General features: G+C 43.0%; 4 protein-coding genes across 4 annotated transcripts; 2 read left to right on the forward strand and 2 right to left on the reverse strand.

The window, feature by feature from the left end:
• Positions 1-172: 172 nt before the first annotated feature.
• Positions 173-5,040, reverse strand: sgf29 (SAGA complex associated factor 29). The gene is made up of 10 exons (XM_084370833.1): positions 4,952-5,040; positions 4,238-4,318; positions 4,068-4,143; positions 3,896-3,968; positions 3,152-3,216; positions 2,938-3,067; positions 2,271-2,417; positions 2,155-2,190; positions 1,041-1,203; positions 173-926 (listed from the first exon to the last, which is right to left on the reverse strand). Exons 2-10 carry the CDS (start codon positions 4,301-4,303, stop codon positions 810-812), a joined length of 873 nt encoding a protein of 290 aa, XP_084226959.1. The 5' UTR covers positions 4,304-4,318; positions 4,952-5,040; the 3' UTR covers positions 173-809.
• Positions 5,041-10,080: 5,040 nt separating this feature from the next.
• Positions 10,081-11,838, forward strand: nupr1b (nuclear protein 1b). Its single transcript, XM_084370755.1, has 3 exons — positions 10,081-10,293; positions 10,391-10,526; positions 11,515-11,838. Exons 1-2 carry the CDS (start codon positions 10,197-10,199, stop codon positions 10,516-10,518), a joined length of 225 nt encoding a protein of 74 aa, XP_084226881.1. The 5' UTR covers positions 10,081-10,196; the 3' UTR covers positions 10,519-10,526; positions 11,515-11,838.
• A 366-nt stretch (positions 11,839-12,204) lies between these two features.
• mettl23 (methyltransferase 23, arginine) lies at positions 12,205-14,952 on the reverse strand. Its single transcript, XM_084372406.1, has 5 exons — positions 14,697-14,952; positions 13,908-14,012; positions 13,578-13,815; positions 13,322-13,406; positions 12,205-13,224 (listed from the first exon to the last, which is right to left on the reverse strand). Exons 1-5 carry the CDS (start codon positions 14,799-14,801, stop codon positions 13,053-13,055), a joined length of 705 nt encoding a protein of 234 aa, XP_084228532.1. The 5' UTR covers positions 14,802-14,952; the 3' UTR covers positions 12,205-13,052.
• Positions 14,953-15,123: 171 nt separating this feature from the next.
• Positions 15,124-24,237, forward strand: jmjd6 (jumonji domain containing 6, arginine demethylase and lysine hydroxylase). Its single transcript, XM_084371366.1, has 6 exons — positions 15,124-15,566; positions 17,232-17,620; positions 17,965-18,251; positions 19,315-19,450; positions 20,164-20,299; positions 20,494-24,237. Exons 1-6 carry the CDS (start codon positions 15,438-15,440, stop codon positions 20,623-20,625), a joined length of 1,209 nt encoding a protein of 402 aa, XP_084227492.1. The 5' UTR covers positions 15,124-15,437; the 3' UTR covers positions 20,626-24,237.
• Positions 24,238-25,336: the final 1,099 nt, after the last annotated feature.

A 25,336-nucleotide genomic window follows, 5' to 3' on the forward strand; every position in this document is an offset into this window, starting at 1 on the left:
ATGTAGCAGAGTAGAAGTAGAAAGTGGCAAAGCACAAAGACTCGAGTAGACTTAAAAAGGCTTGAGTAAATGTACTTAGTTACAGTTACCGACTGGTAATAACACATCTGCCCCCAGTGATGAAGCTGTAACCGTAATGTGTTGAGTGCTGGAGAATAAAGAGACTGAACGATGAAGCATGAAAACGTTTTTTCATTTTAAGTTTCACACAATAATCAGAAACACTCGACATGTAAAAAATAAACAGTTGAGGCAGAACAACCAATCAGCAGCTTCTCTCCAGCCTCCGTGTGTCCAACCTCTCTGTGAGAACACACACTCAGCTGCTGCTCCATCTCAACACTACATACAAAGTATTTACAGTATGTACTCATATTTATAGGGATGTTTTCGAGGAGTCCCTGAAGCTGTTTCCCCGTCAGCCATAATTAGTTTTAGTCTAGACTCAAAGATCAGAGGTACTTCAGTGTCCACACTCAGTGTTTGAGCATCTCTACAGACTTTATTCTGACTGTGTGCTGTAACGATGCGATCGTTTGGGACAAAGCTAACATTTTTCCCCATGAGACGTTCAGGTGTTCGTGGGTACTTTCACTTCTTCTTTGTGTGTCTTGATGTTGATTTTGACAAACACAGTCTCATTTATATAAAAAAGTCTGTTCAGGTGTTGTTTCCTGATTGATTATCACCTTCCATGATCAAATCTACAAAACACAACAGATCTGACAAATATTTCTGAACGTATTTTCATACAAAAATGGAAATCAATCCTCCTGAACAGGCTCCATGTTTGTCCCTCCGGTCGTCGCTCACTTCTTCTTGTTCTCTTTGCAGGCGACCACGTATCTCTGAGCCACGTTGAGCGGCGGGGAGTAACCGTCAGCGTACGATGTGTCCTCGAACAGCACCGAGTAGTCGTCCTGCGGCTGCAAACACAAGCGGAGGTCAGTCTGAGAGAATCAGAGGAGACTCAAACATATTGTACTGTGACGATAACTTCACTTGTCTCGTCAGAGATCTGTGACGTCTGTGAGTCTCACCCTGTGTGGTGGGGTGTGGATGAGGGCCCGGTAGAAGCAGGTGGTCTGGGGGTAGAGGGCCAGAACCAGCTGGTCTTTACTGAACAGAGCTTCAGGGTCCGTCTCTGGGTTCGCCTTCCACTGAGGCAGCGGGATGATCCGCCGCCTGCTCAGAGTGTGTCTCCTGAAAACACACAGACACTTTCAGACACGTTTGGACGAACAGATCTGGAGTCTGTTGATGAAAGATGCTTTATTAAGGTCTTCTATGTATTTAAAGGTCGTCAGGGCTGCACACTGACAATTTTTATTTACACTCAAAGCTTCTCGAGGTCCTCGAATCATATTTTATGACGCCGTGACCGTAAAGAGAATCCTTAATTTGAATTAAGTGCTTCATCAGATTAAACAAGTTCGTCTTTAAAGTTAAATCATCTTTCTTTAATGAGAAGAACTGAAACAAACTGCTGATTTCATCATAACAGGACATTTCAACACAACCTGATGATTTGAGTTTGATGTGTAACCCTGACGGTGCGTTACATCCAGAGACACTTTCCTTTATACTTTGTCTGAACTGAAAGGTAAAACCTGTATGGATACAGTATTTTTAATAAAAAATAGATCTTTTTTTTTTATCCATCTTTTCTGCAAAGTGGACCATCAACCGACGCTGATGAAGGACATGACTGTAAACTATTATAATCGTGTCAGAGAAGAAGCTGTGGTGATGGAAATGTAGCTGATGTTGCTGTCAGACTGCTGCTGACAGATGTGTTGTTTTATAAAGTCTAAACACGACAAATACCGACTGAAGCAGAATATTGTGCGACATAAAAACATGTTGTGAATTTTGGAAATGATAACATTCATCTCTTCTCAATACATTTTGACTTTTCACATTTAATATTTAGTGAGCTGCGTCTCACAGCACAGAGCGGTGGATGTCCGGACACAAAGGCAGTACTGACATCAACAATACCAGATTAAACCCGAAAGGAACTGATAAAGACTGAAAAAGTGACTGAAGAAGGCGACAACACAAAGAGAAAACTGAGAAAATAATTCATAAAGAAGAAGAAATGACACAGGTTGAAAACATGATGAATATTTGAAATGTTTAAGATGAACTCACTCTTTTCCTTCTTCGTCGATGTCGTCCACTTCATATCTGCAGGCAGAAGAGAAGAATCGTCAGGTCCGTCTGAGAACATTTCACTGGTAACGGGAACACTTCACACTTCGACTCACTTGTTGGTGGAGTGGTTGTAGCTGACCACCTCAGCCAGGATCCACTGCTCGTCTCCGTCCACCGCCTTCACCCTCGCCGCCACCTTGTCGCCCTGTTTGGCCACGTAGTCGCTGCTGGCTGGAGTCGCCCCGCACAGCGGAGGAGGGCTGATGGGAGATAACACACAGAACGAAACAACTGACATTCATTTTAGTATTTAGTTGGTGTGTGTGTGTGTGTGTGTGTGTGTGTGTGTGTGTAGACAGAAGTACAGACAGAAAGTGGCATAAAAACATCTCATCGTACGTTAAGATTCAAATACACGACAAGCACAGCAGAAGATGCTTGATCGGGCTTTGGGTAACCTGTGATGGGTTAGTGTGTGTTTACATGTGTGCTGAGATCCTGGTCGTGAGTTGCACATGTTAACAGATTATCCTGGTTTCAGAAATCTGCATGTGCTCCGACAGAAACCAGGATCCTGAATATGAAGCAGGATTTGAGTTAACTTACACTGAACATGTAACATACTCCAGAGCAGGTTATGTCTGAGATAACAGATCAACGTGTGTAAACGCACCGCCCTCTGACCAATCAAATCTCTGGAAAATGGCATCAGAAAGCTCGTGGAGCGAAGTGTGAGGTGGTGAACATAATAATCTGTAACTGTGTGTCAGCAGCAGCTACCTATCCCCCGGCTTTCCGATCCACAGAGGGAGCGTCATGGCCGACTGCTGGAGGAGCGTCATCAGGACGCCTCGCCTCATCGTCTTCCTGGGAGGGTCGCTGTCGCTGTAAACTCCCGCCATCTTAGCAGCTACGATAGAAAAAACTCAAATATGAATCTCATTAAATCTGGCAAGTTGGATTTCATCAGTAAATCTCTTCATCACACACTCACCTATTCTCCTCTCCTCCAACAAAGACTTGATCTCTGCTATTTTATCGAGAGCGTGACGCAGAATACTGAGAGGAAGAAGAAGAAATACGTGAACAAAGAGCATCACAAGTATTTCACTGTAGCCTCGGACAGAAATGACCTGAATGTGATCTGGAAATTTAAAGGCGAACTGACAGCAGCGCTACAGGACAAATCTAAATCATTCAGACGGATTAGATCCTCCAGAGACCTTCAACATCCAGACAAAATTGTTTGTTACTTGTCTTTAACTAAAAGATAAATTAATGACACAAGATTCAAGATCTGAAATCAAAAATATATTTTTTAAAATGTGTAATTACAGATCAACAACCCAGACTGATGAAGGACATGAAGGTTTAACTGTATATTTTATATCTATAATCCAGAAGAACTGACGTCTGTGTGTCTCCGGTAGTTACCACAAACTACATTCTGCCAGCTGAGTCAGTTAAATTAAACCAGCTTGTCTTAATCCTTTTCCTTAACGGGCCGATTAATGTTGGTGAATCAGAATGAGTCAAGTTGAAATGTGAGTAAAGGACTATAAATGTGACTCGACGTGTTTCTCATGACGAGTCACTGCTGTGCAAATGAAAATTCATTGTCAAAACGTGCCAAAGACACAAGACTCTTCTGCTACATTGACAACAAACTCAACAGTATTAAAATCATTATTTTCTCCCATCACTTTTAACCTAAAAAAGTCAGTGTGTTGTTACTCACCTGCACTCTGCCTCAGCATCAGCTTTGGCTGTGGTGTACAGTCCTCTCAGCTTGGTCCGGTAGTATGGGGACGCTGTGGGAGACAGAGGGACAGGACAAGAGATCAGAGCTACTCAGGACTCAGAACAGCAGCTGATGAGCCTTCAGACGAGCTGACAGAGCGGTGACTGACTTTTGTTCTCCGTCTGCATCCTCTCGTGTGTTTTCTGAATGTTGAGCAGGTTGTGTTCACTGCGGGATCTTTCCTCCTGAGAACACAGACATGGTGATTATTTAGATTTGGGGGACAGACTGACACAGTTTCTCCTTCATCACTGTGGAGTAACAGTTAACCTGACTCACCTGGGTCTGTTTGATGAGCTGATGGAGCTCTGTGAGCAGCTCGGCAATCTTTGTATCAGCTGACATGATCCTGCCTCCAAGCTGTAGGCATTCAGAGAAAGTCTATCAGAACGGCGTCCACACAGACAGAACCCCATAACAAAATCTGTCATTTTAGAAGCACGGGGCAGAGCTTTTGATAGGAACATGGAACAAATCGTGCTATAGATTTAAATAGTGTAGTAAATGGTACGCTGGATGAAAGCCGAATTAAAAACGTGGATCATACCATTTTTTATAAATGTGTCTTCATGTTTTTATTCCTCCTGAATAACAACATATCTCTGAATAGACACATTTCTGAATGGAGTTTGGTGTAAACCTTTTTGCTTGTGCAGAAATGGCTCGTATTGCGCTTAAAGCGACAACTATATCATTTCGGGTTTACAAGGCGGGAAAATGCATGACTTTGTTTCAGTCCGGCTGGATAAAATGCAAACATGACCTTAATTAGTGGAAATGAATGAGTATGATTCATTTTACAGCCACTGAGGTGCTAGCTGCCTGGGTTAGCAAGGGGTTTAATGCGCTAACGTTAGCCCTGTTGCTAGCTAAACGGTGAGATTTGTGCTGCTCGTGCAACATAAACATTAGCTGTATACATTTCCACGGTGATCAGTTAACACACACGATATGATTCATCGTTTCCTCCGCACGACACGTTACATTTCTTACCGTGTTAGTTTTTCTGTTTATTTATTGCCGACTTGCTAACTACACGGATTAGCTTCTTCTTCTTCGTTGGTGTTCGTGGGGAGCTTCACGCGGCGCCGCCTGCTGGACGGAGGGAGCAGCGCACACATGTAAACGTCACCTCAGGTTGTTGTTGACTGAACAGCTGGGTGGGAAGTAACTAAGTATATTTACTCAAGTATAATTGTGAGGTACTTCTGCTACAGCTCATCGGGAAATGTTGTACTTTTTAATCCACTACATTTATGAGGTAACTTTAGTTCAGATTAAGAATTAAATAATAGTCAATAAATTAGTTGTTTGTATTATATATATGTATTATTTTAAGTTTAAATGGTGAATACTCGAGCTAGAAGCGTATGAAGTAATTACATTCAGCTCCACCTTTAACAGCAGCAACATTAAAGTCATGAACAAATCTTTTTAATCAGACTCATTTAAATGTTCTGAAATGAACCATTCTGCATCATGAGTACTTTTATTTTTGGAACTTTTATTTTCTTTATGATAATACTTTTGTACTTTTGCCTAAGGAACATTTCTACTTGTAATAATGTAATCTCTAGACTGTGGTAGCCCATTACTGCCTACTGTTACTAGGGTAAAAAAGATCTGATTGCTTCTTCCACCAATGTAAAACAACTACTCGTTAACCTTCAACGTCGTCTTCTTCCTCCACTCCTCTAAAATAATATCTGAGAATATTTTGTCCTTCAGTGTCTGTTTGGTGTATTTAAAGTCTGATCTGAGGTCAGTTTCTTTACATCTGCTTGTTTGCACACGTTTTCCCACAGTTCATGTCGGCTGCTCCTCCTGACCAACAGGACTTCAGCTCAAACTCTCAGAATAAAATCCTGCTGATTAACTTGTTTCACCTGAAGGTCGGTGAGTGAAAAACAAACAGCAGCTGTTGGCAGAAATCTATCTTTGTACTTCTGCGGACCTGTTGGTACTTTGGCCGGATGTCAGGTACAAACTGTTCCATCATCACATTTTGTCGGCAGATAAACATCCTGTGGATTAATGATTAACGTCTCTGCAGTGGTGTGATGTTTGAAACAGGTCAGAGTGTTTATGCATCAATAGGATCATTTTAAACACACAGCTGTAATAATCACACCTTCAGATTAACTTCACGAGCTCATAATCTGCAGACAGTTCTGCACATATCAACACAAACCTCTGCAGACGTGTTGAAGGATGAAGTATCGTCTATCCAAGTTCTCCTGACACTTTTATCTACTTTCTGAATCCTCAAACTTTCTGATTATTTCCACGTTTATGTGACAACAGAGATATATTTATGTGGTCTCAGACTTTTGGACCTCACTGCAGCTACCACTCCATCTGTAGATGATATTCTTGGTGTGTTTTACACGTGTACACCTCCAGATCTGACTAACACCTTTCATCTTGATTATTCTGCATGAAAACTGTATTACACTGTGTGGAGGTTCACTGGGGACAATCACAGCTGTGTAAAACTGAGCTCAAACATAGAAAGTTCCTTTATTTTGAATCTGAAGACTAATTTATTATCAAGAATAAACATTAATCTGTCAATCTGACGGCGAGCTGAGAGGAATCTGATGACTGGGAACAAAACGAGGGCGTGATAATATTCATAACCTATTTTAAAAGGAGGTTAAAACACGTGTGAGGATCCGGCCACAGAGCTGACAGGCTGATATCTTATCTGTGACCTGGTTTACAGCTCGCTCTCTCTCTCTGTGTACACAAGGCTGAAACGTGCAGCTCAGCCAGGTCGACTCATATTCACGAAAATATTTACAGAGTCTGAAGAGAAGACGAAGAATCAGCTGCAGCTGGATTCAGGCAGAGAGCTCAGAGCAAACATCCTGAAACCAGAGTCCTCGCTCTGCTGCTGGAACAACAGGCAGCAGGGCGGAGAGGAGACGCCTCCTCAGACCGACTGAGACACGTGACTGCAGCTGGACGTCTCCTCCTCAGACAGTCACGTCCAGCTCGTCTCTGCTGCGTTTCACAGGAGGGAGTTTAAAATCAGCTGCTGGCCGAGTGAAGTGAAGGATGATGAGTCATGAAGTCGTGACGTGATGATGAAACACGTCAGACAATCACAGAAACAAGTTACTCTCATAAACTCATAAACAAACAGTCTGCTGACACACGAACAACACGAGTGATGTCAAACCTTTGTCAGGTACTTTCACTCAAATACATGTACAACACTCAGATATTTGTACTTTTAGCAATACATTTAGCTGTAACTGATAATGGATGACATTTTAAATGACATTTTCAGTCACAGAAAACAAAGTAAAAACATCTGGATTAAGTGTCTGAGGCCGTATTTACAGAATAAAAGGGTTTAACAGTCCTGTCATGAATCTCCTCATCAGAGCTCTGAATCTACGACACTATTTCTCAGAATGATAAAGAAATACAAAGATAATAAACAACAGGAGGGTTAAAGGGTTAATGCACTGAACACTGAATACTTCCTTACTGAAGTAAAATGTTTGAAGTACTCTCTGGAGTATTTTCCTCCTGCAGTTGATGACATATTTGTTCCAGCTCTGCTCAGAAGTCAAACCACTGTAACATCTGGAGTATATTTAAACATGAGCTGCTCTGCTCTGTAATTACAGCCTGACGATGATGATGATGATGATGATGATGATGATGTGAGGGTGACTGGATTGTTCCCTCTGCTGTCATGGAAACAGTGTTTGTGTTGACAGAGTGACTGAGGTCTGTGAGGAAGATGAACTTCATGATCATCAGTGATACGTTTCTTCTGAAGCCAAACCTGCAGTGATGAAGGAGGATGAAGGTCACTGTTCTGACTTTAATCTCAGAAGTCTGAGTTATAATTTTGGGTGTAAAGTCAGAACTCCATTTTATTCATTGTATTATTTTGTGACCTCTTCCGTACAGTGTTAGTGCGTACAGAGGGAGATTACTCTACATGTTTCTGTTAAATGTTCTTGTTGCTCACAAAATGTTCAAAAACACATTTTATTTCTGTCTGTGGAGGATCAAGTTTTAAGTTCCTTCCTGTCTGTGTGTCAGATCCCGTTCATCCTGCTCTCATATCATTTCTGATTTAACAGAGTTCAGTGTGAATTAGTCAGTTTATTTATTTATTGTCACGTGTGGAGTTCAGTCACCAACTGACACAGGAAGCTAAAGATATAAGATATACGTTATCTGACAGGTTCAGTCCAAAGTTAGTTTGACATGGAGGTGTGTGTCCCCCCCCCACCCCACACACACGCACACACACACACACACACGCACACACACACACACAGGTAGGTCAGGGTTGTGTGAAACGTTCAGCTGCTGATAAACAAAGAAAATAAAGTAGGTCTGATGTTCTGCTCACATGAAGCTGGAGGTCGGCTGGAGGTCGGCTGGAGGTCAGCTGGAGGTCGTGTGCTGTGTCATTACACAGACTGTAAATACAGGGATGCACCTGTGTGCTGGAGAAAGTATTCAGATTACTTACCACAGTAACAGTATTGATACCACACTGTAAAAATACTCAGTTACAAGTCAAAGTACTGCACTGAAAATGTATCTTAATTAAAAGTATGTAAGTATAATCAGTTAAATGTAGTTTAAGTATTAAGTATAAATATCTGATGTGACTGTTGTTCTGTTTTATCTGATTACAGTGATGGATGTAACTAAGTACATTTACTCAAGTACTGCACAATTTTGATGTACTTGTACTTTACTTGAGTATTTTCTGCTACTTTATACTTACATACCACTCCACTACATTTATTTGACTAACTTTAGTTACTAGTTACTTTACAGATCACAGATCAGAGCTGAAGAAGCAGTTTATATTTTATTGGTAATTGGATGAAAAAACATTGATTCAATAATCCAAAATAAATAAATGAATAAAAATGCTGATTATCAGATCTGTTGATGACTCAAAAACACGTCAGTGTAACTTTACTTGTAATTCTGATACTCTGGTACATTTAATATCAGATACTTTATGATTTCTACTCGAGTACTATTCACGTGAGTTACTTTCACCTTTACCAAAATCATATTTCATCACCATATCTTCACTTTCACTCGAGTATTTTTGAGTATTTTTTACAACACTGGATGTGAAGGAGGAGCTTGTGAATTTCTCCACATAATCTTTTATTTAATTAATTTATTAAATGTTCACAGTCTGTATAAACTCTTCACCTGTAGAGTAACTAGTAACTGAAGCTGTCAGGTGAACGTAGTGAAGAGAAACGTCCAACAGGTTCCTCTGAGATGAAGTGGAGAAGAAGAAATTGTCATAAATGTCACATATTTAAGTAAATGTAACTCAATTTTGTACTTAAGTAGTTTGCAGTACTCGAGTAAATGTAGTTAGTTACTTTCCACCATTGAGCAGACTCCTGCAGTAACACTGGACACTTAAACTGACTTTAACGACACTTTCATGTTAAATGATGCAACATTTCTGCAGCTGAAGGAGGAGAGCTGAGGGAGGAGTCTGCCTGTCTGTCTGCCTGCCTGTCTGTCTGTCTGTCTGTCTGCCTGCCTGTCTGTCTGTCTGTCTGCCCGTCTGTCTGCCTGTCTGCCTGCCTGCCTGCCTGCCTGTCTGTCTGTCTGTCTGCCCGTCTGTCTGCCTGTCTGCCTGCCTGCCTGCCTGCCTGTCTGTCTGTCTGCCTGCCTGCCTGCCTGCCTGCCTGTCTGTCTGTCTGTCTGCCTGCCTGCCTGCCTGTCTGTCTGCCTGTCTGTCTGCCTGCCTGTCTGTCTGCCTGTCTGTCTGCCCGCCTGTCTGCCTGCCTGTCTGCCTGTCTGCCTGTCTGCCTGCCCGCCTGTCTGTCTGTCTGCCTGTATGTCTGCCTGTCTGCCTGTCTCTCTGTCTGTCTGTCTGTCTGTCTGCCTGCCTGTCTGCCTGTCTGTCTGTCTGCCTGTCTGTCTGCCTGCCTGCCTGTCTGCCTGTCTGTCTGCCTGCCTGCCTGCCTGCCTGTCTGCCTGTCTGCCTGCCTGTCTGTCTGTCTGCCTGCCTGTCTGCCTGCCTGCTGTCTGTCTGCCTGCCTGTCTGCCCGCCTGGAGGAGGAGCTGAGTGTCCCGTTATAAAGCCTGACTGAGCCTCAGCCTAACATCTTGTTTCCTCTCGGAGCCTCAGAGCCGCTGCAGCTTCACAGTTTCACTGCTTCTGTTGTTTCTTGTGAAACGTGACTTCCCTTCAGCAGCAGATCTCAGAGCAGCAGTCATGAGTCACGTCGACGTGAAAAACTTGAAGCCCACCAGCTTTGAAGACGAATACTACGACCAGTATGAATATTACAACCTGACAGATAAATATGCAGGTGAGATGACGTCACTCTTTACGCTTTCAAACTCACCTGAAACGAGTTGCGTTGTCAGGATTAAACTTTAAATGTTGTTGTTGTTGTGTGTGATCAGAGGGCTCGGCCCGGAAAGGCAGGACAAAGAAGGAGGCCAGTGACAACACCAACAGACCCAACCCGTCCGGACACGAGCGCAAAATAGTGGAGAAACTGCAAAACAGCGAGAAGAAAGCCAAGGAGTGAATTCTGAGGTGAGCCTGGGTTTGGTACCGACACCTGTGTTAAACCTGAGCCGAATGAAAGAGTGCGTGTTGTAGTTTGGGCCTGTGAAGGTGCTGGATCATGTGAGCGGTTCTGTATTTAAACAGACTCAGTTAATTCTTAAAACTGGAAAATCTGTGTGCGTCGTACTGTCAGAACTTGGCAGAAACTTAAAATTGGCGGATTTCTTAATGAGGTTTGGTGTATGAAACTTGAGAAACGTTGGTTAGATAAATTTAAGAGCAACAGAAGTGTTGATTTGATTTTTATTGATGACAAACTTTCCCTCTGGTCTCCGGCTGCCCATCCTCCACAGCTCAAGGATTCACAACAAGTGGTCGCTGCCAACAGGCCCTCACAGATGTTAACTCTTTGTTTGTCTCAGTAACACTGCGCCGAATTTCACATCGACGACTGTTCTTGTTACTGATGAAGTTATTAAATCATTTTATATTCTCTGTGACTTCACATATTGTTGAATACCTTAAATTGGAGAATTTTTAAATGATATTTGGCATATGGAACAGTTGACTGTTCCCATGTGTAGGTATGTGTTGTTAAACAGACTTCAGTGTCGAAACTGTCTTTACACGACAGGACTTGTCCATAATCTGTCCTGTCTGTGCTGAGCGGCTGCAGTCCAGCTGAGTCCAGAGCCGCTTCTGTCCTGACAGAGTGAACTGTTTGTTCACCAGGTGTTTGTTCACCAGGTGTTTGTTCACCAGGTGTTTGTTCACCAGGTGTTTGTTCACCAGGTGCTGAACCTGTGGGACTGTTTGACTTGTGGTCCGTGAAGCTGCTGACTCAGTGTATCTGCTCTGCACGTCCACAAATCACTTTTTACTTTAAATTGACCAATTTCCAAATGAGATTTGGAATGTGGAACTTTAAGATGTGTCGAGATGATCATATTGTAGAAGTTGCAGCATGAGGGTGTTTTTACTGAACCGTAACCAGACTGTTATTTTGCTAACGCAGGGCGACTCGGACGGCTTATCCTGGACACCGACCACGGCTCCACGGCGACAGAACGAGACGTACAGACTGCAGGAGCGTCCTGAGCTCCGATGGGCGAGAGGAGGAGCCCGCAGCCGCAGCAGCGACCTGCTGACCGGCGGCTCCCCGAGGCTCCTCACCTGTTGGTGTTGAGCACTCACCTGTGGTGGCGTGTACCTGGCTCCCTGCTCAGGATGGTGCACATGTGATTGTGGTGGTGGGAGACGGGTGATTTTTGATGTGGTGACAAGTTTGTGATGGATTTTTTTAACGACTATTTTTACTATTAAAACTGTTTTTAAATGACTCTGTGGTCTGTTTTCCTCTCACGAGATGTTCAGTAACACTGTGTCTGTTTCGGGACATATCGGATGTTTTGAAGTGAGCAGAACTGAGTCTTTATAACTGAGACTGAATCTTTGATCAGATCATTCCTGATGTAAAATGTAAAAACAATCATTCAGGCTGCCTTATTCAGTCTAAAGCCAAAATACTGGCAACACAAACTGCTCCAGTATCTGATTTAGAGAATCAGGGTTATACATCTGACTTATGAACCCTTAAACATGAAGCTGTGTCACAAACCCCCATGACTGGTGGACTGAGTGTTTATTCTTAGAGGTCTGAAGATGTTAGAAAATACATGTCCAGTAATTGACAAGAGAAATGTAAGGCGGTTAAAAAATAATGTATTAAGACACAGAAATGCTCACAAAGTACAAGTATACTTGAGTAAATGTACTCAGTTACTTTCTGGTCACATGAGCTGATGACTGCTCTGAGAGTGCAGCTATTTACCGAGGTGCTGCCCTCTGCTGGTTAGAAGAAGAAACGGTTCATCTGGAGGAGCAGTGGAGGTCAACTGCTCATCTATTGTGAATGTCGTCCTGATGTAAATAAATGTGACAAACCACCGACTGTAGAAAAGAAATAAGATATTGAGCCTGAAAAAACCCATCAGGAACGTTTCAGCCAGAAAAAGCTCAATATATCATGTAGTTTATAGTTTGTTCCTCCTGCAGTTTCAGAGACGCTCTCATCATCCTGTAATAGTAATAATAAATATAATATAGTCGTTTATATCGGTGTCTTTAGTTACAATACTTCTGGAAACACTTACGATGGATTTTTTCAACATCTCAGCCTTAAGATGGTTTAAAGAAACAGTCAGTGAGCCGGAGCCGTCCAACACTCAGTCAGAAATCACTGGGTCAGTGATCCAGAGAAGACACGTGTTGAGTGTTTGTCCTGACTGACCGGCCTGAACGGTCCAACGCACCAACATTTCAAAGACTGACAACACATCAGGATACAGTTCATATTGTTATTAACATGTAAAATGTGACTTTCTTCAAAACTCTCCATGTTTAATGTTTGTTTCTCTGTAAACATATAAAAACATACTTCTCCACCTTCTGACATCAGTTTTAGTGATTTCTGTAACAAATCCCAAATGTTAAAATATTTTTCCCAAAGTGTGACACACGCTGTTCCTCTGGGAGACATCAGACAATAATCTGTCACCGTCCATCGTCTCCTGTCTTCAGTGTGATGATCATCATGTAGATGCTGTGGCTGCCTGGTAGAGTCGACCCAGCCAGCTCAGGTTTATCTGCGTCAAACGTTTCCAGACGAACCTCGACGCAGTTCAGCTTCCACCTGTGGAGCAAAGCTTCGATCGACCAATCAGCACTGAGAACACACAGAGGAGGAAGAGGGGGGTCAAACCCACACTGGTTCACGGCATTTAAAGAGAAGAGGGGTATACTCAGGTATAGGTATACTGGACCTTCTCTCCTGGTACGTGGTCCAGAACTGAGCTCTGGGGTTCTTTCTTAGAAGAAAAGCAACAGTGACGAGGACGTCTTCAAAATCTGAAACCGGTTACACATGTTTACTCAGTTTTTAGATTCATACAACATGGCCTAAAGTATGTGGACACTGTGTCAAAAAGTCAAATATGAATAAATAAGAATGCAATAGGGTGTCCACATACTTTCGGCCATGTGTTGTTCATACCGTTGTGTTACTCTGTAGGAACAAACCTTGCGGCTCGTAGAAAACATCTGATCCCAGGATGACGTCCAGTTTAGGAAGCAGAACGAGATCAGGTGAGATTTCCCCCCAGGTGAGACCCAACACGTCCACATCATGGAGGCCGTTGGCCTCACAGCTGCGCCTGCAGTTCTCCAGACACAGAGGATTCTTGGTGCTGTCTGACAGGGTCACCTTCGCACCGCACCTCGCAGCCACCACACCTGGCAGACTCACACCTGCACCGAGCTGCAGAGACACAACACACAGGAATGTCCACGATTCTCTGACAGGACACGTTTAACAAGAGGTGAAATGTGCTTCTTCTTCTTCTTCTTCACCTCCAGCACGGTCTTGTCTCTCAGCTCCTCTCTGTGTGTCCAGAGATACTGGGCCAGCACCACAGCACAGGGCCACACATACATCCCATACTGTGGATCCAGAACCTGAGAGCGTAGATCAGTGTTATGAAGAGAAATTATAAAGGGTGTGTTGCATACCATGACACACATGTACAAGCCTGATTCAAGACATTAGACAGTGTATGAATAGTTAGTGTCTTGTAATATCTCCCATCATGCAGTTTGTTATTGATCTTAACATTTTGAGCTGGTCTATGTGGTTTGTCAGCCTGCGGGACGAGTAGAGGGAAGCAGGTATATTAGTCCAAAGTGTATTTAAACAAATTCACCTTTATGTTCGGGATGTTTGCCGAATTATAGTCAGGAGTCTCACATGTCGTATTCATCTGCTCCTTGTTTAGCAGGTACAAACCACTTACATAAATTACCTCATTAATTTAAACGAACCATAAATAGGTTAAAGATTAAGGCAATGCCAGCTTTCTAAATTCAGATTTTGTTTAAATCAACGTTTGTGTCAAGTGGATTATGCCGAATTGAGGGCAGGACTGTAACGCATCGTATTCAGTCTCGTTACTTTCATTTCAACAGGTGAATATCATTTATATAAACGTATTTATCTTAAATTGACTTTTTTTCCAAGTGTTCGCAGTTTGAACACACCACAGCACCGAAACAACCGCTAATTTACATCATAAGTTTTAGTCAGTTTTACATGAATTAAAAGCTGATGCAGCTTGAACACACTGAAGCAGGACTCACACACACCTCAGGTACGGACACACGAAGTGACTCCTGCGTGCTTTTCTTGTTTTCTTCAAGCGTGAACACTTTGTATGCTATGCTAGGTGTTTCAGCTCCACTGTCGTCCATTATGCCGGCTACTACTGTATCATATTACTTTATCACATCACCAGCTATTATTCTGGATATTTGTATTGTCATTAGAAATTAATATCAACCAGTTTTAATGTTATTTATGTTGAAATCTAACACTAGCAGCCACGCATGTGTGTATTTCCGCCATCGACCCAAACACAAGAAGAACATTATAACAGCCAATCAAATCGACGTAAACGCCTGGCGGGAAGGCTTGTTCGACATCACATCCAATAAACGCTTCGCTTATGCTGACGCTGTAGCCAATGAGCTTTCTATTCCCTCTACAGGGGCGGGCGCTCTGTGACGCCGACCCGTTGCCTAAGCATTGTGTCTCCTGCTAGCCAGCTAGCAAGCTTTTCTGTCAGCTGTTTATGAAACTGTAACGAGCAGCCAGGTTTTAAAAGTGTTCTTACATTTGTTGGTAAAGATCTGAGGACGTGTTTAACACATAAACGATTTGTGGTGTTGTTGTCTAACCAAATATATAAGGTGAGACTGTCAGAACAGCGCAGCTAGCCGGGTGTCAGTGCAGGCTAGTGGATGTGTTTCTGTGGTAGCCCCAGGTTAGCTCGATAGCTAGCTGAGCAGCGGTAACACGTTTTCTCTTTAAAGCCACCGGGAGGAGGAATGAACCATAAGAGTAAGAAGAGGATTAAAGAGGCGAAACGGAGCGCCAGGCCCGAACTGAAGGATTCATTAGACTGGATAAAACACGGCTATCATGAGACTTTCGACCTGTCGCACATCACCGTGAAGGTAACTGTCAATGTAGCACTGTACGCTAAGCTAACACTAGCTAGCCGCAGCTCTCAGTAGGAGTGCAGTTTGTCACGTAGACACCGACCTGCTGAGCCGGTGTTTCACCAGATCATCTCACCGGTCAGTGTCTGAGTCATGATGACTTTAACATCAGGTCCTGACAACTTTTGTCTTATTTTGTCACATATTTTATTTTTTACAGCTGATACCATCATGTGAGATGTGCTGAAGTGATATCTGATCATTATGAACACATATATCTCTGCATATTTATATTTATGGACGTTTATCTGATCCAACATCTGTTCTTCATGTAACTGAACACTGCACGAATATACTGTGCAATGTATCCCCATATAAGTAACATATAAATAGTAGAAATGTAGTTTTGTAATAAATGTATATCTTAAAAGTGTTATACTAATGTTCTAGATATGGTAAAATACTGTTACCTAAAGGCCTGTGAAGCCTCACGTGCTGCCTGTGTGCTTTGCAAAATATTTGGAAATAAAAGTATTTTATATTCTAAGAAATATTGTGTTTATCAGGCAGAGATGGAGAAGACACAGTATTCATTAACACAATAAAACAAGCAAAAGTAATTATCATATTTTTCGTAAACCCAACCTGTAAAACTCACCTTCATGCAGTTGTAATGCACATGACGGTCCACATTTCGGGGTGTCTGCACCACATCTGTCAGTCTCTGGATGTAAATGTGAAGTTACTACTAATGTTTACACTAGTTTGTGTGGTGCAACCAGTTTTAATGAAATTACGTGAAAACCGTATATTCACTTGGTAAATGTTGTATTTTGTAGGCGAAAGTTTAACTAGAAGTAAAGGTTAATAAGTATCTGGATGAGCTAAATCAGGTAGAGATCATCAAATGTCTTTTTAGGACAAGAAGAAAGAAGGATTCTGATTAATAGACTAACTGATGACCTACATACCTGATTTGTCTAATTTAGTTGTATACTTGTACGACTGTGAGCGTCTCCTGTGAGGAGCGCCGGGCTGACTGGGCTGCAGGGCTGCAGGGCTGCAGGGCTGCGCTGCTCACCGTCAGCAGCCTGTCGGATCATTTCTGCTGTTGCAGTAAACAAAATGGAGAACCACAGAGTTATTTAGAGACAAGTTCTCATTCTTAGCAATGTGAGTTGAGAAATAACAGCAGCTGCTGTGGTGTTATGTTGTTCTGCAAGTGTGTGTGTGTGTGTGTGTGTGTGTGTGTGTGTGTGTGTGTGTGTGTGTGTGTGTGTGTGTGTGTGTGTGTGTGTGTGTGTGTGTGTGTGAGCGCGCGCCCGCCCTCAGGTTATGAAAGAGGTGTTTAAAACAAAGAAGAACAAGCAGTCAATCACAGCACTGACCTGAATTCCTCAACACAGTTTGTTGTGCAGACACTCACCCTGAGCTCAGTGTCCTGATATCAGCTCCAGTCTGTGTCTCTGATGTTTGATCAACACAGGAAGATAAATACAGCTGAAGGTTTTTTCACACCTGTGTTCTGAAGCTGCGACTCCATTTTATAATCCAAACAAAGATGGTAGTTAGAAACGGGTTAAACCTAATAATTTGGGATCCAGGTCGACAGAAGAGTCTTAGAAATGCTTTGAGAACAGTTGAGAATGAAACACTGTACTGACACACGCTTTGTTCCAGGACAACGTAGAGCGTGTGGACACCCTCCACCTCAGTCCTGAGGAGTTCATCCAGCGCTACGAGCGGCCCTACAAGCCCGCCGTCCTGCTCAACTGCCAGGAGACCTGGCCCGCTCGGGAAAAATGGACTCTGGAACGCCTCAAACGCAAATACCGCAACCAGAAATTCAAATGTGGCGAGGACAACGACGGTTACTCGGTGAAGATGAAGATGAAGTACTACATGGAGTATCTGGAGACCACGAGGGACGACAGCCCGCTCTACATCTTTGACAGCAGCTACGGTGAACACGCCAAGCGCCGGAAGCTGCTGGAGGACTACCAGGTGCCGCTCTTCTTCAGGGACGACCTGTTCCAGTTTGCAGGAGAGAAGCGCCGCCCGCCGTACAGGTTTGATCTTTGTTTCACTTTTTACATGATTAAAGTTTCTCTGTGGAGCTGCTGTTTTTCAGGATGGCAACAGAAAGTCATATTTTTTTAATCCAGTCATAGCGGACAAACATTCTTTACGTCAAACCCAAGAAGGCTATCATCAGGGTCAGGATTATTCTGTTGCCATCCAAGGATGATTCAGTCCCTCCAATGAGAACAAAACAAAGCGTGAAAACCCGACGGACTTCTAATGAAGAGTGGCCGGTTGAATATGAGTTGAATATCCACAAGCTGCATGTTGACAATAAAAACAGCCACCTGTCAGTCTCATGTCACTCACCTGGTAAATCGTCTCCTCTCAGGTGGTTTGTGATGGGTCCGGCTCGCTCCGGCACCGGCATCCACATCGACCCGCTGGGCACCAGCGCCTGGAACGCTCTGGTTCAAGGACACAAGAGGTGGTGTCTGTTCCCCACCAGCACCCCCCGAGAGCTGATCAAGGTGTCCAGAGAGGAGGGAGGCAACCAGCAGGACGAGGCTATCACCTGGTTCAACGTGGTTTATCCCCGGACGCAGCAGCCAAACTGGCCTCCAGAGTTCACGCCGCTGGAGATCCTTCAGAGACCCGGAGAGACCGTGTTTGTGCCTGGTACGTATAATAACATATATTCTGCAGCTTTCTTCTTGTAAACAAATCTCATGAAAACAACCAAACCAACAATTATTTGTTTTTTCCTAATTTTAGTTCTTTAATACTCTCTATCTGCTGACTCGGAGTCTGGACTGACTCCCTGACTGTACAGACACGGTTGTCGAGTGGTGTCACAGAGTGAAACTTCTTAACTCACAGAGGATCTTTTTGTCGAGTTCAGTCTCGGGATGTGCACGATTCGTCGAGTAGTCGATTAAAAGTTTCTACCTTCGCTAGTTGGCACCAGAAATACTCATCAGTTAAATATTTGAATATTTTATTAATGAACACATTTAAACACATAATTTGAGTTTAACACCTTTCCAGTCACGTTGTGCTGTCAGAAGAGACAGAACCGCTCGACTGGAGCGAAGCTTGTAGGTTGTCATGTTTACGTGCAGTGTTCATAGCGCACAGTACAAAGTGCCACATGTTTCAGCAGCAGTTTGTGTGTCTTCTTACTTTTAGACTTTTCAACTCATCTTAGTTTGAGCTTCTGTTTAAACGTAATAATCAGTCAGTGATGCTCTGAGCTCCCTTTGTCATTTTAACTGGCTAAACATGAGCAGCTGCTTCCTGAATGTACTTTCTTCACTCTAATTATGAGTCTGGGTGTAAAGAAAGTAAAGAAGAGTTTCTTTTCTATGAACACGGTGTTCAGTTCTCTCACGGCGTCCTGAGTCTGAAGTTCAGACAGTTTGTGTCAGCAGAGTGAAACCAGTGTGACCCAGATTCACCTAATGCTACCAGAGCTGATGGTGATGAGGGTGGATTAAACCCAGGATTTAGACCTCACCTGTCTGACACTGAACTCCTCAGGGACTGTTCGTCTGTAGTGAAGTTAATTATCCAGTTAGTTATGTTCACAATATAATTTGACACTTACAAACTAACACTAGCACAAAAAGACATGTAATCACACAACAACTATCCCGTCATCTCCAACTGCTCCCTCCTGATTTAAATAATAATGTGTAGACAGTGTTTCTGATGTCAGTGCTGACTCCGTCTGTGTCTGCAGGCGGCTGGTGGCACGTCGTCCTCAACCTGGACACGACGATCGCCGTCACTCAGAACTTTGCCAGCACGACCAACTTCCCCATCGTGTGGCACAAAACAGTCCGAGGACGACCCAAGCTCTCCAGGAAGTGGTACCGGTAAGGATTCAACGCCGCTGCCATGTCAGAAACACTCCAGAGATTAGACTCATCCCAGGTCCCTCAGACACAGGAGAGCTTTAAAAAATGAAAAGGCCTCAGGTCTGTTTTTATTATGTAATGAAGCACCAGCTGCTTCTCACCTTCTCAAACTCTTGTGTTTTGACATTTAACATTTTTGAAAGTTCTTCTTTCAAATATTGACATTTTGAGATATTGATAAATGTCAATACTAAATAGTGTTTCAAAAAAATGTCACAGTAATGAAACTCCAGTATGGACTGGACTGTGTTTCTGTCGCACAGTCCGACCTCCTCCAGAACTTAGTTAAATGAGATGATGTTTTGCTGAACACACCTGAAGCCTCGTTATATTTACCTTTTAATAAAAATCTGATTTTATGCCCCCAATGTGTCAGTTTTTCCCTGAGGTATTGAATATCGTTAGTATTTCTACTACTTACTGATATTTTTGATCCCTGTGGGGGAAATTGTGTATATTGATATTTGATAAATAGATTACAGATGTCTTTTATTTTGAAATGAAGCTGAGCTGAATCATGAGTTAGAGCTCGTCTCCACCTCGTATTTACATGTGATCTTATTTGAGTGTCTTGTTTCAGATAAATCCTGTAAATGCAGCCGTCAGATCTGAGAAGACATTTTATTCAGACAGACATGACTGAGAGTGAAAGTGTGTTTTTGTTCTTCCAGGATTCTGAAGCAGGAGCGTCCGGACCTGGCCGCTCTGGCAGACAAAGTGGACCTTCAGGAGTCGACGGGCATCGCCTCAGACAGCTCCAGTGACTCTTCATCATCCTCCTCCAGCTCGTCCGACTCCGACTCTGATGTATGTGCTGAAACACACACAAGCTAAGCTAACTAAGAATAGTCTGAGAAGCGGCTCATTAAAAGTTCAAACATCTTCAGTCTCTGTTGATAGTCCACCGTGTGTCGGGTCACACATGTCTGAGGTCGCAGCAGCTGCTAACATGTGACATGCGACACCGTCAGTCTGAGCGTCTGTACTCTCTGTCCCTGCAGGCCGAGTCGGGCTCCGAGGGCGACGCCTCCTCTCACCGCAGGAAGAAGAGACGCACCTGCGGCATGACGGCCAACGGAGACACCAGCAGCCAGGACGACTGCGTCAGCAAGGAGAGGAGCTCGTCACGGTGACCTCCGTCCAGCCTCCGCCCGCCTCCGCCCCGACTCCTCACGCTGCTAGTCTAGCTTAGGTAAATGTCTGAACCCCTGAGTGACGGCCGCCTTAAAGACAAGATGGAGGTGTAGATGAAGGAGGAGGATCTGCTGGAGACCTGCCACCACTGTGCTTTCAACAATCTGTCTGTCCCTGTGGCTTCTGTAGTGATGAACTGACCAGTAACAGACTGGTGACGTCATACTGGGAACTCGATGGGCTTTAAAAGTCTCTGCGCTGCTCTCTCATGCGAGTTTGGTGGGAAAATGTAGGTGATGTAATATTTTTAGTTAAAGGTGGAGACACCTTCATGATCCTCTGTAGTTTAACATGCACCAAAAGGTTCACGACAACAGTGCGGCGATTTGATCTGGAGAGGATCACCAGCAGCCAGAGATCTGAACGCTTAACGATTTTAAACCAAACTAACTTCAATTAACAAAGTCATGAAGAGTCGGGCCTCCAGCTCCACAGACGTGGATCTGTGTAGACGTGCAGCCGAAGCTCTGAGCAGACGGAGAATCCAAAATGGAGGACGTTTAAACTTCTTCACAACAGAGACATGAGCAGCGTCTGACATCACCCAATCATTACTCACTGCAGGCTCATTCTGTCATCACTGACAGCTGAACTACAGAACATTGCATTCTGGGATGGTTAGCAGACGAGTGTACGCACAGTTATGAAACACATCTCAATAAACTGTCTGAACTTGATCGATCTGAAGATAAGAGGTTAAAAATTAGTCGACTGATCAATCAGAAAATTAATTTGCAGCAGTTTAGTTTTGATTAATCGTTAAAGTAATTTTTAAAGCAATTATGTCTAAATAAATCTGTTTCAGCTTCTTAAATGTGAAGAGTTTTATTGATCTCTTATCATCAGCAGTTCAGGCAGTTTGTTGAACGATGTGTTCGAGTTAAAGGATCAATATGTGAGAATTTTTAACTGAAAGCATTTTTAAAAAATAATCAAAATTATCAGCAGAATGTGAAGAAACAACAGTTTTGACGATGTGTTGAAGTAGCAAGCTAGCAAGCTAACCAGCTAACCCTCGTGCCTGATAACCTCTCTCCCAGCAGCCCATAGCTCCTGTGCTAGCGGTGTAAACACCAACACTCCCTCCTGGTTGTCTGGCTAACTGCAGCAGTAGCGACAGTCGTAGCAGTTACTCTGGTGATGTGCTGCCTCTGCCTCTGTCTGCAGAATGAACCTCTTAAAGTTGCACAATCAAACAAAAACATTGCGTCTACAGCATGTACACTGAATCCCAGAATGCACTGCTCTTCACTTTATAAACGCCTAATGTACGAGAGATTTCAGACGCTAATGTGAAGAAGTTGATTGATTTTACGTCCTCCATTTTGAACTCTGACTCTCCGTACCCTTAAAAAAATCAGCTGTCAGGACGTCACACACACACACACACACACACACACAGCCCTCTCTCTCCTGTTACCTGGAGTCTTTACGAACGCACTAGAAGACTCCAGAGCGTTTAATTTTCCACTGAGAAGATATCAAGTGATTATTTTTATGGTTGGTTCAATGAGCCACTTCAGATTGAGATACTAACTCCTACTCATTGGACACATTATGTTATTTGTTTCTGGTTGTTTTTGTCAGATTTCTGTCGGCTGCTGGAGGCTAATATTAGTTTGTGACGATCTCAGTCTGTAACTGATGAGCTTCATGATGTCAGCAGCTGTTAACGAGCTCGTCACACAGCTCATTATTGTTAGATCATGTCGGTCCTGTTGCAGCTGTGGAGCTAGAGGCCCGTGTCTCTTATATTCGGGGCCAAAATGAAACCTCACGGTTGATTCAGTATAACTCTGGTCTCTGCTGGTTCCTCCTTCAGATGGTTGGAGGTGGTGTCGTCTCTTCTGCCTTTGATGATTGAACTTGATGTCAGCAGCCTTAATGAAATTCAACGACACGTCGGAGCAGTTAAACGTGTCTCTACCTGCTGTTTTACTGTGTGAACTACAGGACGAGACTCTGGTGTGCTCGGGTGGAGGTGGAGGTGGTGGTGATGGTGGAGATGGTGGAGGAGGTGGTGATGGTGGAGATGGTGGAGGAGGTGGAGGGAGTTTCAGGAGCTTTCTGTCATTGTGATGTTCTGCTCGGTGCCATACAGAACGCTGCTGAGGAGCAGGAGGCTCGTTAAATGTTGACTCGTTGGTTTTGTGCTGTGACAGTATGGGGCACTACATTGACCAGAATGCACTGCTGCAGTCGGAGCTCCAGACGATGAAGAGCTGAGCAGTTAATGAGCATTTCTTCAGGTCCTGCAGCTCGTTAGAGAGCAGCTGAGACTTCAGAGTGAGTCGAGTTACTAATCAGTGGTTTACTGTGGCTGAGGAGTCAAACAGGGACGTGTTATTGATTAATCTGAAGATTAGAGCTGAAACTTTGTTGATTATTGAACAGAAAGTAAGAAATGAATCTGCAGCCGTTTATTAATGATCGATTCAGCAAAAATATGTTTCCAGCTTCTTAAACGTGACTTTTTCTTCGACCAACTGAATATCAAAACAAAACGACCGGTCATTTCTAACTAAACCACCAGAAGTACTGTTGTCCCTGGAGGAGGTTCATGGGTGATGCAGAGTCACTCTGTTAGATGCAGAATAGTCATATTGATTCGGTAAATTCTCCACGTTTCTGTCACAGGAAACACCTGAACGTCACCTGCTGAGACCGAGAGGTCATGAAAAATGTTGATAAACGGTTAAAACGTCCAGTTTCTGTGGTCAAAAACTCGACCACAGCTCCTGGAACAAAGAAAGAAAAGCGACGAAGCCTGAAAACATAAACAACATAAAGAATTAACGTTTTGTTTGAAAAACACTTTTACATAATCAATCATGTTAAACGACATCCAGTTTAAATCAGTTCAGTAGAAGATGTTTTAAAGAAGTCGATGAAGGAACGTTTGAGCTCATCTGACAAAAACACTGAGAGAAAGTTGCTGCTACAAACAATTAATGTAGAAAATACTCAGCAGATTAATCGCTAATGAAAACGATCATTAGCTGCAGCCTTCCTGCTGATTATTCCTCCGTTAATTGTATTTTTAACATCAGAAAACTCATCTAAAGTATAATTGAATTGTTTTGTCCGAAACTCAACGAGATTCAGTTTACAAACAGAAAAGAAAGAACATGTTGACGTTGGAGAGGCTGGAAACATCAGCAGGACTTTAAAAATGGATCGTTATCAGATGAGCTGCTGATGGATCTTCTGAGGATCGTCTGTTGGTATGAAATCAGCTGTGACGTTCTCCAGACTCATCCGTTGCTGTTTCTGTGTGCAGTCGATGTAAATGTGTGGCTTTAGACTAAAGTGCCTATAAAGAAGTGACGTGGAGGCGTGTCTGTGACTGACTGCAGGAGGCTGTGGTTCTGTTGGGTCTGTTTCGAGGCACTGTGTTGGTCTGTGAGGTCGGTCACACGGTGCCTTCAGTCCGTCTGCCGAAGGTCGTCTGAACTGACCTGAGCTCAGCTTCAGGTTGAAATGTTGCTGAAGAGGAGCCCGATGAGATGAATTAACTTTTGTCGCTCAATAAAATCTTTTCTATGATTCAACATGTTTGTCTAATTGTTTTTGTTTATAAAATACTTTTGCAGAACTCTTCAAACGTTTAGTTAAAAATCTAAAGATATTTATTTTATTGTGATGTTACGAAGAAAAGCAGCAAATTATTTCATTTCAGAATCAGAATATTTGAGATTATTTAGCTTTTCTGTTGTTTCTGCTTGAAAAATATCTGAAATTATGAACTTGATTATGAAAGAAGTCGCCCGATATCGTTCTGTCATCTGATAACCTGCTCATCAACCAGCTGCCCTGCTTTTTATATTAAAAACATCTGGTATAAAGTACTGTCGACCGGAAAGAGGTGGCTTGCTCCCTCCGGGTTGGGGGAAAGTTCCTGCCTCAAGTGGAGGAGTTCAAGTATCTTGGGGTCTTGGTTTACCGGTCAGTCTACGTTCCTACCCTCACCTGTGGTCATGAACTTTGGGTCATGACCGAAAGAATAAGTTCCCAGATACAAGCTGCCGAACTTCAGTGAAGTTAGTTTTAAGTTGGATATTCGACAGACATTCACAAGCCACTCACACATTTCAAGTGCACCCGTATTGCAGACTTTACAGTAAACACACGGAGAAGACGGCTACAGCGTGTACCGACTTCCTGTTTTCAAAATGAAAATGTGGGATATTTAAAGCAGAGATACTGTGTTTGAAGCTATTGAGCTAAAATGCTAATATTTACATATAAAAATTAATAAAAAATATTTACAGATGTAAAATGTAAAAACAAGAGGCGTATCTCATGCAGCCAGTGTAGTTACATGATCCCACACTGATTTTGAGTCAATTGATCACATGACCTGGAAGCTATTGAGCTAAATTGCTAGTACCTGGGAGCTATTGAGCTAAAATGTTAATATTTACATATAAAAATTAATAAAAAATATTTACAGATGTAAAATGCAAAAACAAGAGGTGTATCTCATGCAGCCAGTGTAGGTACATGATCATAACATGGTTTTGAGTCAATTGATCACATGACCTGGAATCCAAACTCTTGGGTACTTTTTACAACACTGCCTCTACCTCCGGAGTACAGCAGTCCTACTTGAGTAAATGTACTTGATTACATTTAACTGCTGCTTTAGGT

Source organism: Pagrus pagrus (assembly GCF_965226575.1).
Source record: "Pagrus pagrus genome assembly, chromosome: 13".
NCBI classification, from domain to species: domain Eukaryota; kingdom Metazoa; phylum Chordata; class Actinopteri; order Spariformes; family Sparidae; genus Pagrus; species Pagrus pagrus.

Excerpts from the sequence above, each read along its gene's own strand:
- sgf29 (XM_084370833.1), bottom strand. The coding sequence starts at position 4,303 with ATGTCAGCTGATACAAAGATTGCCGAGCTGCTCACAGAGCTCCATCAG. Across the intron at positions 2,418-2,937 it reads ATCGGAAAGCCGGGGGATAG|CCCTCCTCCGCTGTGCGGGG; the intron begins GTAGCTGCTGCT and ends ATCTCCCATCAG. Across the intron at positions 1,204-2,154 it reads ATCGACGAAGAAGGAAAAGA|GAGACACACTCTGAGCAGGC; the intron begins GTGAGTTCATCT and ends GTGTGTTTTCAG.
- nupr1b (XM_084370755.1), top strand. The coding sequence starts at position 10,197 with ATGAGTCACGTCGACGTGAAAAACTTGAAGCCCACCAGCTTTGAAGAC. Across the intron at positions 10,294-10,390 it reads CCTGACAGATAAATATGCAG|AGGGCTCGGCCCGGAAAGGC; the intron begins GTGAGATGACGT and ends GTGTGTGATCAG.
- mettl23 (XM_084372406.1), bottom strand. The coding sequence starts at position 14,801 with ATGGACGACAGTGGAGCTGAAACACCTAGCATAGCATACAAAGTGTTC. Across the intron at positions 14,013-14,696 it reads TTCGTGTGTCCGTACCTGAG|GTTCTGGATCCACAGTATGG; the intron begins GTGTGTGTGAGT and ends CTACGCTCTCAG. Across the intron at positions 13,225-13,321 it reads ACCACGTACCAGGAGAGAAG|TGCTGATTGGTCGATCGAAG; the intron begins GTCCAGTATACC and ends GTGTGTTCTCAG.
- jmjd6 (XM_084371366.1), top strand. The coding sequence starts at position 15,438 with ATGAACCATAAGAGTAAGAAGAGGATTAAAGAGGCGAAACGGAGCGCC. Across the intron at positions 17,621-17,964 it reads AAGCGCCGCCCGCCGTACAG|GTGGTTTGTGATGGGTCCGG; the intron begins GTTTGATCTTTG and ends GTCTCCTCTCAG. Across the intron at positions 18,252-19,314 it reads AGAGACCGTGTTTGTGCCTG|GCGGCTGGTGGCACGTCGTC; the intron begins GTACGTATAATA and ends CTGTGTCTGCAG.